The sequence below is a fragment of the Coturnix japonica genome, chromosome Z (assembly GCF_054131305.1).
Source record: "Coturnix japonica strain WE chromosome Z, WE-NBRP24, whole genome shotgun sequence".
NCBI lineage: Eukaryota > Metazoa > Chordata > Aves > Galliformes > Phasianidae > Coturnix > Coturnix japonica.
In genome coordinates this window covers 15,781,613-15,794,906 of record NC_140702.1, presented here as the reverse complement: position 1 = coordinate 15,794,906, position 13,294 = coordinate 15,781,613, and the positions used below count along the sequence as shown (strand labels likewise).

The following is a 13,294-nucleotide window of genomic DNA, read 5'->3' as shown; positions in this document are numbered from 1 at the left end:
GGTCACAAAGATGATAAAGGACCTGGAATATCTCCTGTATGAGGAAAGGCTGAGTAACCTGGGTCTATTCCTCCTGGGGAAAAGAAGACTGAGACAGCATCTGATCAATGTTTACAAATACCTAAAGGGAAGTGGGAGGCAAATGGATGAGGTCAGGCTCTTCTCAGTGATGCACAGCAACAGCATGAGGAGTAACGGCCTAAAAGTCAAACATGGGAAGTTCTATACAGACATGCAGAAGAACTTCTTTACCAAAAGAAAGACAGAGCACTGGAACAGGTTACCCAGAGGGATTGTGAAGTCTGCTTCTATGGAGATAGTCAAGACCCATCTGGATGCCTACCAGCGTGACTTACTGTGGGGAACCTGCTTAAGCAGGGAGGTTACACTCAATCTCTTGAGGACCCTTTCAGCCCTTGCAATTCTGTGATTCTGTGATAGGGCTTTAACAATACATTTTTGAGCACTAATCTCAGGTGTCAAGATGTTATTCCTTTTTAAACACCCTTATGCCAAGGAAACCAAATGTCTTTCTGGAATAGACCTCAAATTTTGCGCTGAACAGCAAGAAGCATGAAAGGAGACACAGCAGAGACCAATACTTGGCATCCCCCTAGCAAGAAGTTCAGCTGAACTGGATGACACCACCTACTGCAGAGATCTGTGTCACAGGATCACAGTTTTAACATCTTTTATGATAACACCAACAACATTTGCTCAGATATACTGTATAATTTCACTATATGTATTATACATCCATGTCAACAGTCAGTATTAATATCATGATATTGATACTATCATACAAATACAATATTAACTGTGTGCTAATAATATTTTAAATATATATTAAAGTGTAATTTTAATTAGCATCATCTGTTCAATTTACATGACTAAATCTTTGCTCTCTTATTAAAGTATTTTACTTATGATGTTAACATCACAGAAAAACAGAAAAATCTGAGACATTTTAGAGTGAGCCTAAAAGAACCAAACATCGTTATTACTGAAGTCACAGAATTTCCATTGGTTTCCCTGTTACTAAGGTCTAATTGCCCAAATGCTTGTTCTACCTGCATCAGTTATCATAATTATAAGCCTTCACTCATGAGCTTAAAATCTTTCAGATAAAGTCATGCAGTAAGATAGCACTATACTTAAATAGCTCCTAAAGCACCACTATTGACTGTGCAAAGGCAATAAGAATTCTTTGCACAGGGTAGCAGACTCTCTTTTCCTAGCAAGCATCAGCCAAACTGACACATAAACATTCTGCTGAAGCTGAGCACAGATGCTCTCCACCATCACAAAAACAGTTAAGTGATCCTTCAGGAGCTTTCTAACAGACTTTTCAAGATACTTGTCTCTTTGTTGATCAGACTCTTTTCCTTAATGAAATCCTATTTAATATAATGGGATAAACTGCTAATCAAAGAAAATTCAGGAACAAACACAGGGCTAGATGGAACCACAGGACCAAGCAACTGCTGCAACTGAGAAAGAATGCGGCAAAGGCATGCACATCTCCCTACAGTATTTCTGCATTTGACTCAATGTGACCAAAGTCAAACATCCATCATATCTGGAAAACCTCAGCTGAAGATCCACCAGTAATGTGTGAAAGCCAGACACTGAATACCTAAAGGTAAATTTTAAAATCTCACACTAGAACCAGAAAACTGATTATGGTACCTCAAAAAAAACAAACAAACATTAAAACAGCACATCCAGCTGCCATTTCACCTATAGATGCTTCAAACTTCAAGCATCAAGGAGAAAAAAGAAAACATTTTAGAAAAATGGTGAGCAACTGGTATTTCTCTCAAACAAACTAATTAACCAATATAATTAAAATCATTTAACTACAGCACACATTCATTTTTCCACTTCTGCTTTTCACTTACAGTCCAGAACAACTTTCAGAACAAAACAGAGAGCCACATTCAAGCCTAGTCCCGAAGGTACAAGAGATTGTGCCCAAAGCTTTCACTTCCAATTCAGATTTTCATCCTTGCAATTAATACCTGTTTCCTGACCACTGAGAAATCACAAAATACAATATTATTCTCCTCTCCCTATAGCCTCAGTTGTAAAAGAAAAGCAAATAACACAATTCTTTAAGGTCTTCCTGGTAGGCAGCTAATGACATTGAGCCATACAAAACTGCGTTTAATCAACACATTTTCCACAGAATTTTATTTTCTACAGAAATATTAAGGCTAAGCACCAACTTTAGAAAAGCTTCATCCCCCCACCCAAATCCTAACGCAAGTCACAAGACTCCCTTACATCACAGAACACAGAATCACAGAATCACCAAGACTGGCAAAGACCTCCAAGATCATCTTGTCCAACTGCCCACCTACTACCAATATCTCCCCACTAAACCATGTTCAATAGTACAACATCCAAACATGAGGACTTGCTCTCATCACAACTTCCCAGATGTCTGCTGGAAATATAGTACAGCAGAAAGGGAACAGTCTCAGATGTTCCTAGAGTGAGTTGGTATAGGAGCTAACAAGGCAAAGCACACTTCTGAAATTGCTGTTCATTAATAAAGAAGATATTGTGGGGGATGTGATGGTTGGAGGCTGGTTGCCAAGCCACTCTCTGTCATCCTTCAACAGTCCTGGCTAACTGGCGATGTCCCGGTGGACTGGAGACTGGCAAATGTGATGGCCATCTTCAAAAAGGGCTGGAAAGATGATCCTGACAGCTACAGAACTATCAGTCTTACACTGGTGCCAGAGAAGGCTACAGAACAGATAATCTCAAGAGTCACCACAGAACAATTAAAGATCAAACAGGGAATCAGGCCCAGTCAACATGGCATCATGAATGGTAGATTGGTAGATTGTGCATGACAAATTTGATATCATTCCATGACAAGGTAACCCACTTTGTGGATGAAGGTAATGCTGTCAGTGTGGTCTTCCTGGACTTCAGTAAAAGCCTTGAACACTGCTCCACCCCCCCAACATTGTCATGGTGAAACTGGTTGCCCACAGTTTGGATAGTCAAACACTCTACTGCGTAAAAAACTGTCTGTACAGCTGGGCCCAAAGAGTTGTGGTCAGTTGAGTTAAATCCAGTTGGCAGCTGCAGTGATCAGCAGAAGGAACTGTGGCTGTTTAGTTTGGAGAAGAGAAGGCTGAGGGGAGACCTTTTTGCTCTCTTTGTCACCTGAAAGGTGACTGCAGTGAGAGAGTGAGAGTGGGGCTGCTTTCTTCTCAGGTGACAGGACACGGCAAAAAAGGCTTCAAGTTTTGCCAGGGGAAGTTTAGGTTGGATATCAGGAAAAAGTTATTTACAGAAAGGGTTGTTAAGCACTGGAATAGACTCCCCAGGGAGGTGGTTGAGTCCCCATCCCTGGTTGCGTTTAAAAACTGTTTGGATGTGGTGCTCAGACACGTGATTTAGCAGAGGGTTGTTAAGAGTTAGGGTAGCACGATTAGGTTGCAGTTGGATTTGATGATCTTTAAGGTCTTTTCCAACCTGAGCAATTCTATGATTCTATGATTTAACAACACCATGGATGGTGACTCAACCTCTTCCCTGGGTAGCCCAATTCCAGTACTTGATTGCTCTTTCAGTGAAGAAATTTTTCCAAACATCCAACCTGAATCTCCCCTGGGGTACTTGAGACCATTCTCTCAATTTCTATTACTAGTTATGCAGGAGAAGAGGCTGTCCCTTACCTCACCCCAAACTCCTTTCAGGCAGCTGTAGAGAGCAATACGGTCTCCCCTGTCCTTCTATTCTGTGGACTGAACAACCCTAGTTCCTTCAGCCACTCCTCAGAAGAATTGTGCTTCAGACCCCTCACCAGATTCACTGTCCTCTGAACATGCTCCAGAGCCTCAGCGTCTTACTTGTAATGAGGAGCGCAAAACTGAGCACAGTTCCTGAGATGCAGCCTCACCTACTGGTACTGAGTACAGACGGATGACCACTTCCCTGCTCCTTCTGGCAACACTATTTCTGATAAAAGCCAGGATGAAGTGCTCTTTCACTGATGTCTGGGCCCTTCCCTTTCTTTCCAACTCCATCCATATTCATTCCCTTCTTAGCAAGGTTCCTCAGTCTCAAGTTACTTTCTTACAATCAAGTAAGATGAAAAAGTGGAAGGATGTTTCTCAAGTATGTGTCAATTCAATATATGAAGCAGAACATGTAGCAGCTTCAAGTATCTTGTACATCCTGTATTTCAAAATTGTAATATGTAAAGTCTCATTAAAAGAAACACAAAGCATATGTCATCTCAGAAGCACTGTTAGTCCAATATTAAAGCTGGGAAATACCTTTACTGCAAATTATTTCCCATTAATTTAACAAATAGACATTTGGTTTGTTTACTTATACTACTGCTTACTCTCAAAACTACAGCTTTCCCATAGGTAACCCTAGTTTCTGTCCTTCTGCCCAGGTAACAAAGAATTACCTCCCTAATTCACATGAAAAGGACAATAGTTTATTTAAAAAGCACTTATGGAACATTATTATATTAAGAATGAAAATGCTAATTACAAGTTCACAGTGAACACACAAGTGCTACAGGATGTAGAGATCTTCCACTTGGAAGTCAAAAGGGAATATAAAAATTCAATTATTCAGTGCCCATTAAAAAATTATGGGTTAAAACAATCACAGCTTTTCATCTTTCTTTCTAAGACTTGTTTCTGCCTATGAAAAAGGCATATAAAGATTTCAATGAGGCCAAAATAAGCATCCTTATTTAAGAATACACATTTAAACAAATAACTAATTACAAAATCAGAGTAACATTTAGGTTGGAAAACCAACCAACCATTAATGCTTGTGAAACAGAAGAAGCATTTGCAGAAATGTAGTATGAGAAACTTGTCTTAAAACAACATTTTTATTGCCTTGTTAAAACATTAATGTTACTATTTCAATACTTTTTTTAAGGTCATCAAAAAAAGAAAAAATACAAAACAAAAACACCAGACATAACAGCACTGTGCTAACAAGGTAACATTTCCAATTCTTCTTCAGATGTACTAAGCCCATAACTGTTTGATTTCTTCTAATGACTTATCAGATTGTTCCACCAGTTGTTCACTCAGGAACTTCACTCAATTTTCAACACGCGTTTCTGCAATTACTACAGCAGTACAGCGATGCAGTATTTAAACCATGCCACTTCAGCAACATGCAAGGGCTGCTCGAAAAGTAATGCCTGTATTTAATGATGTTGGTCTACAACATCAGCAAGAGTAGTTGCCATACTGGTTGTATGGCAGTAGAGGTTGAACTTTCCCACCAGAATTCGTTACACTTTGCCGCTGTGTGACAGATGGTAGCAGACGGGCAATCTGACAGAATAGTGTCTGATACAGAAGTGCATATGGAGCAAAGGTGTGCCACTGAAATCATCCATGCAGAAAAAACTGCACCCACTGACATTCATCAATGGTTGCTGAATGTTGATGGACATTAAACAGTAGGTGTGAGCCCAGTGAGGCAGTGGGTGGTGCATTTCAGCAGTGGTGACAGAGACATGAAAGATGAGAAGCATTCCAGATGGTCATGCAAATTTTTACAAGCGCATGCAGGTTATTGTTCATCACTGGCAAAAATGCAAAACTAATTGTAATGACTATGCAGAAGAAGAATGTTTCAAAGCTGAGAATTCTATCAAATACTGATATTTTGCTCTTTTCCACAGAAATAAATAGAAGGCATTACTTTTGGAGTTTTGGAGTTTACAGCATATGAACTTACTCACTGTACTTTTCAAATCAAAGCAATTGATTAAAATATGTTTGAAAAAAACCTACAAAGTAATTTGTAATTTTCCTGAGTGCATTTGTATGCAACCACTCAGTCACATAAATAAATATTTTTGTACAATCTATGTAACTCTCATAAATAAAATTCCACTTGAGAATTTTTGAACTTTTTACTGTATTAAATCACTACCCAGAGATGTAGATTATGGCTCAGAACATTCAGAGGCTCCAAACACTCAATGTTTTATTTGGAAGCCTAACTATTAGGGTTGCAAGGAAGCTGGTAGCCTTCAGGCAGTGGTGGTTGAAAAATGCCATTACTTGCCAGTTTCTGTTCAAGGTGGCACAGAGCCAGCACCAACAGCCTCTGCCAGAGGAAATTCAAAGCAACTGTTGTTTTCAAATGTACCAGGACTGTTTATTATGGAACTGTAGAAATTTCACAGTAAAATTCCATGGTATAGGCAGCTAAGTACTATACTCAGATTTATGACAATATCCTCCTCCTATCACCTCCACAGGAAACAGAACATGGACATGATCTCACCATTCTTGACTACGTAACAGACTTAGTAGTATTTCACAGACTGTAAAAAATTCTCTGAATCATAAAGATGAACAGCTTCTCTGTCTGCACTATATTTTAACCAAGGTAAGGACTGGATTTCTATGTGCTAAACAGTGAAGCACTGCTCAAACATAATATACATTTTCTGTGGTTGAATGTATCATTTCATATAAGTGTGCTTTAAATATTTTGTGTCTGCATAGAATCAGAACTATTTTAAAGGCTTTCTGATTCCTTTTGTTTTACTTAACTGGCACTTTCTTTTCTTACAGATCCTAAAGATGTAAATAGATAAAGAGATACACAGATAAAAAGCAAACTATCTATCTATATTTTTATACTATTACAGTTCCTCAAGAATTTCCTGATTTTGGCTGTCCTCTCTACTGATTATCCTTGATTTCATCAGCTGAGTTCTTAATGATGTAAAAATTTCATACTGAAAATGAGAGATCAATCAATCTGAAGTGCAGCATTGGCATTGCATACTGCACACTACTTCTGGCTTATTTTTTTTACTATCCTTCTGCCAAAGAAAGGCCAAAGTCTTCTGCCCTTATTCAAATGCCTCTTCCGAGGATCTCCACCTGGAATATTTCACACACACAAGTTGCTTCCAGTCATGTTAAAAGATCTGATAAAAGATTCACATCCAAAACTAATCCTCCTTGTGCTGCATTGCAAGATCAGGTAAGTCTTCATGTCTTTTGTTAAAATTCATCTTGTATCCAGTCTGCTTTTAAAACACAAACTGCAGTTAATCTGTGTAGCTTATTGCCCAACTTTGTCTAAAATGGAACTGCAAATCGGCCTGCACATTTCTCAGAGAACACAAAAGACTTCTGGGCTCCAGTGAAACAAGAGAAGACTGTGAAGAAAATCTATTCAAAACCTTTATAAGAATATTTTGGATATTGTTCCTTGAACTGAAGAGTATGGCAGAACAGTGATGACTAAAATGTAATTCCCTACAGTATTCCAGTTTACATCTCAACATGAGTCACTCTTGAAGCAAAAATGGATAAATCACTTTCTCTTTTTCTCTTTTGTTACAAAAATTATACATATATAAAGATACTGAAAAAAAATAATCTGTAAATGCATATCATTGATTGAAAGTAGCTGCATGAAATCTGCATGCATTTCAAAGACCAGCAACATATCAATTTATTTATTTTTTCAATCTATAAATTTTAATCCTGGAAAAACCTCATGGTATATATACCACACATGGTATTATCCACTTTAAAAAAGAAAAAAAAAAAAAAAAAAAAAAAAGAAAAAAAAAAAAGAAAAGTAAAGAAATGAGAAATTAAAAAAGAAAACAAAGATAAAAGGTGTAAGGTTAAATTGTTAATACTATCAACTTGCAAAGTTTTCCACAATTCTTACAGGTAAGAGAAGAGGCTTGGAAAATAATTTTTGAAATCTAAATAGGTATGTGGTTTACTTTAGGAAGGGCTTAAAAAAAGCAGCTACTATAGATATAAACCATATCTGTGGTCACAAAAGGATTCTGACAGAAGCAAAAATGTAAAATGTATCGTCATAGCTGAAATGGCATTCGACACCACAGCCGAGTGGTGCATGGAAAGAAAGCTGTATCAGACTGAAGACAGAATCTCCTATAAAAATGAGGACTTAACATGAATAGTTACGTTTCCTTCTGACATACTGGTGCAGAATTATTGACTGCAATAACAAGAGCTATTTTCAATATTTTGAGAAAGGAACAGCAAGATGTTGGTCCTCTCATTAAGAATGTTCTGTTCTTCCTTTGTTGTGACTATCAACATTGTTATTTATCAGCTCATAGCCATGACAAATACTGGCATTGCTATCCATATAAATAAAGCTGCAATCTTTTCCCTTTCCTCAGAGAATATTATGGTGCCTCTTTTTATAAATCTGTGCAAGACAAAGTGTGCAGAACATTCATGCCATGAGAATTCAGTGTTGAATTCAAAGACTGCAATATGTTCAGCACCAGGTTTCTAAAAAGATATGTGAAACAGAAGTTCAAGAATTAAGAAGCAAAAAGCTAAATTTAAAAGCAAATTCTTTTCTACCATATAGCTCCATTATGCTTTTGGAGCAAGTCAAAACTCAGAAAGTACAACAGTCAGGCTTTAAGCAGAGAATCTGAAGATTTTGGAGGGAGAGTGTTGCAACTTATAGTATATGACATCTTCATGACATGAGAAATCTCCCATCCTCTGATTTTAATATCCAACACATCAGTCTTGACAGCTCCATTTGGCAGTTGGATACATATACTCACACAGTGCTTTCCAGGAATTGTCCCATAATCGCATTCTGGATCGAAATCCTTAACACAAACAGTGCTGAAGCATGTAGGCAATACAAAAAAAATGCTGGTACTGGTTCAGAATGAGCTCCCAGTGAGACCAGAATTTTGTCTCCATCAGTGTCTCAAAACAGGTGCTGATGGAAAAATGAGGATGTGACCAGCAATAAATTATTTCCCTCAAATGTTCCTTATGTTTTTTCTAGGCACCAAGAATTAAATAAACAAACAAACAAACAAACAAACAAATAAATAAATAAATAAATGAAATAGGACTTTTAGAATTGGATTTATATATATATATATATTGGTTTTTTCTGTGCACATTTCAATATCTTCAGTGAACTTCCATGAACTTGCTGAATCTCCTCTGGTACTCACAGAAACTTCTAGTATGAATTCTGATCTACATGCTCCTTGTTAATGAAACACTTCTGGGGCTACTTTAATAAATGTACACACATACACACACACATATATATATATGAAGTATTATGGAAAGCATAAAAGAGAGCATTCAGAGAAAAATGACTTCCCAAACTTAACCCTCTTCTGTGCACTTTCCTCTTAGCAACTATCTAAATCCACTATGCTCTTTCCTAATGCCTAGACGGTACCCTCAGAACCCAGTTCTGCAAATGCTGACAATATCTCCACTCTGCATAACTGCAAGAGAAAGGGAAAACAAACCAAACACAAAGCAGAACAGTAGACATTCAGGCTCAGCTTGGTGTCCTGAGCAAGTTACTGTTTTTGTATTTTTCTCTCTAAGTTTTGAAATCAAACATGCAGTCAGTGTGGGAGCAAGCACATCTGTAGCTCCCCACCTGACCTGAAGGATCCTTATACTTCACTATGGCAACACATACTCTTCTTAATGACACAATTGCAGTGGCGTGCTAAAACAAATCCTCCGTTGCGTGAGAGGGAGGGCTGAGTGTTTTCATGGTTAGGAAAGAATTAAAAAAGAAAGGCATCTACTTTTTGTGGTAAAAAAAATAGCCCACAAGACTATTCCCTGAAAAGAGGCTCAGCAGCCACCTTCTTCCTCCATAATGTTTCAACATAAAATTTAGCAGTTGCTCAGTGTTCTCAAAGAATGCTTTTAAGTGTCTGTGTCTGAAGTGAATTACAGGCTCCAATGCAGGGTGACAATCATGCAAAACAACTTCGTGTCTAGGCACTGAAGAAACATGAGAAGTAGAACAAGGATGTTTGATTCCAAAGTAGCAGGTTTTTGAACAGATCTTTAAAAGCACTTAACATCTTATACAGCACCAATAACTCAGTTCAGAAACTGGGATTCCACCTCAGGAGGCAGATTTCCTGCCCTTTGTTTACTTTAGACTCCTGTATTATCAGGAAAGTATTTACAGATTTTTTCTTTGCAAACAAACGGAATATTTATAGTCACATTTCAGTTCATTTATAAATACTAAGAATGGCAAATATACATGAATTGTATTATATCTTTCAAAAACCAAACAAGCAACATGGATGTCCCTCCAGCTCAAACAAATAGGTTTTAGTATTTTTATTTTTGATGAATGTCAGGTAAAGCTTGATAGGCTATCACAGAATCACAGAATCACTCAGATTGGAAAAGACCTCAAAGATCATCGAGTCCAACCCTAACCTAACCATGCTAAGCTAACTAACAATACTCTGTTAAATCATGTCCCTGAGCACTACATCCTAATGGTTTTTAAACACATCCAAAGATGGTGACTTAACCACCTTCCTAGGGAGCCTTTTCCAGTGCCTAACAACCCCTTCTGTTAAGAAATTTTTTCTGATTTCCAACCTAAACTTACCCTGGCACAACTTGAGGCTATTTCCCCTCATCAATATGCTTTGAGGAAGCCTTTTTTTGATGTAAACAGCTTTCTTGGTTTCTGCTGCTGTACTTGAGACCTAAAATCAGCCAAATAACTTCCCCAAGTTGATACAGAAAGCCTTTATACAAAACTATTTTTTCAGTTGCAGATATACTTGTGTTTTTTTCTCTCTCATAACGAATATATTTTCACTAGGTTATTAACTAGATTTATCATGTTTAAATAGCTGTTCCAAAAGTGCACTACTGACCAATCTAATAAAAGCTACTTTAATAATGTAAAAATTAAACCAATGGAAATTCAATTTCCCAAGCATTAAGTTAGTGTTTACCAACATGTACTTACCTCCACGATCTCGTGCTGCTAAATTCTGTCCTCTCTTTAAAGTAATGTCCAGTTGGTACATTCCGGGATCCCCAGAGGGAAAATCTGCATTACTAGGTCCAACTGAACTTGTTTTCTGGAGGGGAAAAGAATACAACAGCTAATGTTAATAAAAGTTTTGAATAAAGTTTGTTTTTCCCTGGCATTGTTATCCTGTTGAACTAAGACCAGTATTTTTCTCATTCCCCCATCTTACAGCTAACAGAACCAGTGCCCATCTTCAGCATGACAGTTCCTGAGAATCTTTTTTTTGTCCTTGTGTTTGTAAAATGATTCTTTGTTATTTATATTTATAATGGCAACCTCACATTTAATTACATTCATTTTCATTCCTGGTTGGCTATGACAGGCTACTGCACTGCTTTGAAAACTATGTGATTTTTCCAAAGAGTGATGGAAGGAAATTGGTGAAGAACATCCTTGGGGAAAACTTCAGAATACCCTAAAGACAACAAGTATAGTTCAAACTCTTAATCTGCAATATATGCCTTTTTGCTTTGAACACTTGCCAGAGCAAAGATAAGATCCTGAGATTATTTTTATGAACTGTAACTAAAGAATTAAAAAAATAAGGGAAGTCAGAAGAAGAAAAACTCTCTGGACCACATGAATAGTAATTATGCTGCCATACTCAATGACAAAGGAGATATATTGTATTTCCTCCTAAATTTATAAATTTTTGGAAAAGAGTTCTGAACGCATCTGTCTGTAAATTGCATCTAATTGCCATTCATGTTTTGAACACTGCATTTAATTTTAAGATTACAGTGGCTGCATCTATTATTCGTTCTCAGTACAGATAAAAGTTTCTTATATCATTCACAGAGAGCATCACCGTTAGATTCTCCCATGCTAGGATATAAATCACAGAAGCATAGAAAAACTTAAGTTGGAAGGGACCTTAAACATCATCAAGTTCCAACATCCCTGCCACCTTGATCAGGCTGCCCAGGATGTCATCCAGCCTGGCCTTGAACACCTCCAAGGATGGGAGATCTTCATATGGGGCAGCCTGTTTCAGCACCTCACCACTCTCTGAGTAAAAAATTTCTCCTTTAACATCTAACCTAAATCTTTTAGTTTAAAGCCATTCCCCCTTGTTCTATCCCTATCAGACAGTGTAAAACATCAGTCCCTCTCCCGCTTGTAAATTCCCTGCAAGTTTTGGAAGGGCACAATGTGGTGTCTTCCCAAGTAATCATTTTCACTCCTTCCCCTATACCTTTCATTTCTTTTTTTTTCCTTTTTCTTTTTTTTTTTTTTAATTTTCTTTACTTTTCATTAATTACTTATTCAGAGAGCGACTGAAGCAGACCAGAAATGCTTAGATAAGCAGCATAAGAAGACTGCAAAACATGAACAGCATGAAATAAAAATGAAAAAGAAAACAAATAGATATTAACTACTCATAAGCATTAAGAAGTCAAGCCAGCCTTCTCACATTATACAAACGGCATTTAAATTATGTAAGTAAAATTTGAGGTTGCCACACTAAATCAAGACTTCACTGAATCGTTTTTTATCCAACATTTTAAATTTCAAAATTTAACCATGAAAGTAGAAATTAGTAAAACACAAGGGACTAATTTTGTTCATTCTGCTCTAGTGAACGTAAAGATAGAAATGTTTGGACAAGACATTTGAAAACATATCAAATACTACAATTATTGCAAACACAAAAGTTTCAAAACCAAACTTTCTTATCTTCCACACTGCACATAATCATGTCAAGGAAGTATATTCTTTGTAGCCTTAAATTTTTGAATTTGTTGTGAGCCACTGTGAGGCTGTATACTAATGGATGATGACACAAAGCCTGACAAGGTATGGACATGCCTTTACTTCTAGTTTCTAAACATAAGCACATAATGTGTTGAAAATTCTTTATTAAATCTTTGAGAAAAATGTTGAAATTCCAGACAAAGACCATTAAGGTAAAATCTTCTGTGGGATGGCAGTGCCTTAAATACAATTGAATTCATTTTTAATAGTGGTTTGTCATCATCTTACTTTAGAATATTCTTTCTAGATAAATTATGACTTAATTATCAGAGTACCATAATTACCTGTAAAATCCAAATTAATCTGTTTTAGAGGAAATTTCTGATTTCACACAAACACTGTAGGCAAACTTGTAGACAGAATTTTGATAGAGATGGCAAAGATTCCCATCATCTCACAAACACTCCATGTGGAAAGGCTGAGACAAAAGTCTCAATGACTACAAAATTCATCAGTTGTGCTCTTAATTTAATAGATAGCATACAAGGCTTCCCTGCTCAGTCGTCTTACTGGACAGTGTGAATAACACCATTAGCTGCTTTCACTTTCAGCAAGACATCCATGATAAGATTTTCAACAGTCAACACATAAAAAGAATAATTTTGCAGCTACAACTCACTTCTGACATATAGCATGTCAAATGATGTTCTAACATGCCTGG

The 13,294-nt window shown here is 37.0% G+C and overlaps 1 protein-coding gene across 20 annotated transcripts in view; it reads right to left on the bottom strand.

Annotated features, from left to right (window-relative positions):
- Nucleotides 1-13,294, bottom strand: part of MCTP1 (multiple C2 and transmembrane domain containing 1) — a 242,401-nt gene that overhangs the window by 152,304 nt on the left and 76,803 nt on the right. For all 20 annotated transcript variants that reach the window (XM_085528959.1, XM_085528962.1, XM_085528964.1 and 17 more), the window contains exon 2: nucleotides 10,813-10,927. In XM_085528959.1, the coding sequence (XP_085385085.1) occupies nucleotides 10,813-10,927 (115 nt within the window). The remainder of the gene's footprint in view (nucleotides 1-10,812; nucleotides 10,928-13,294) is intronic.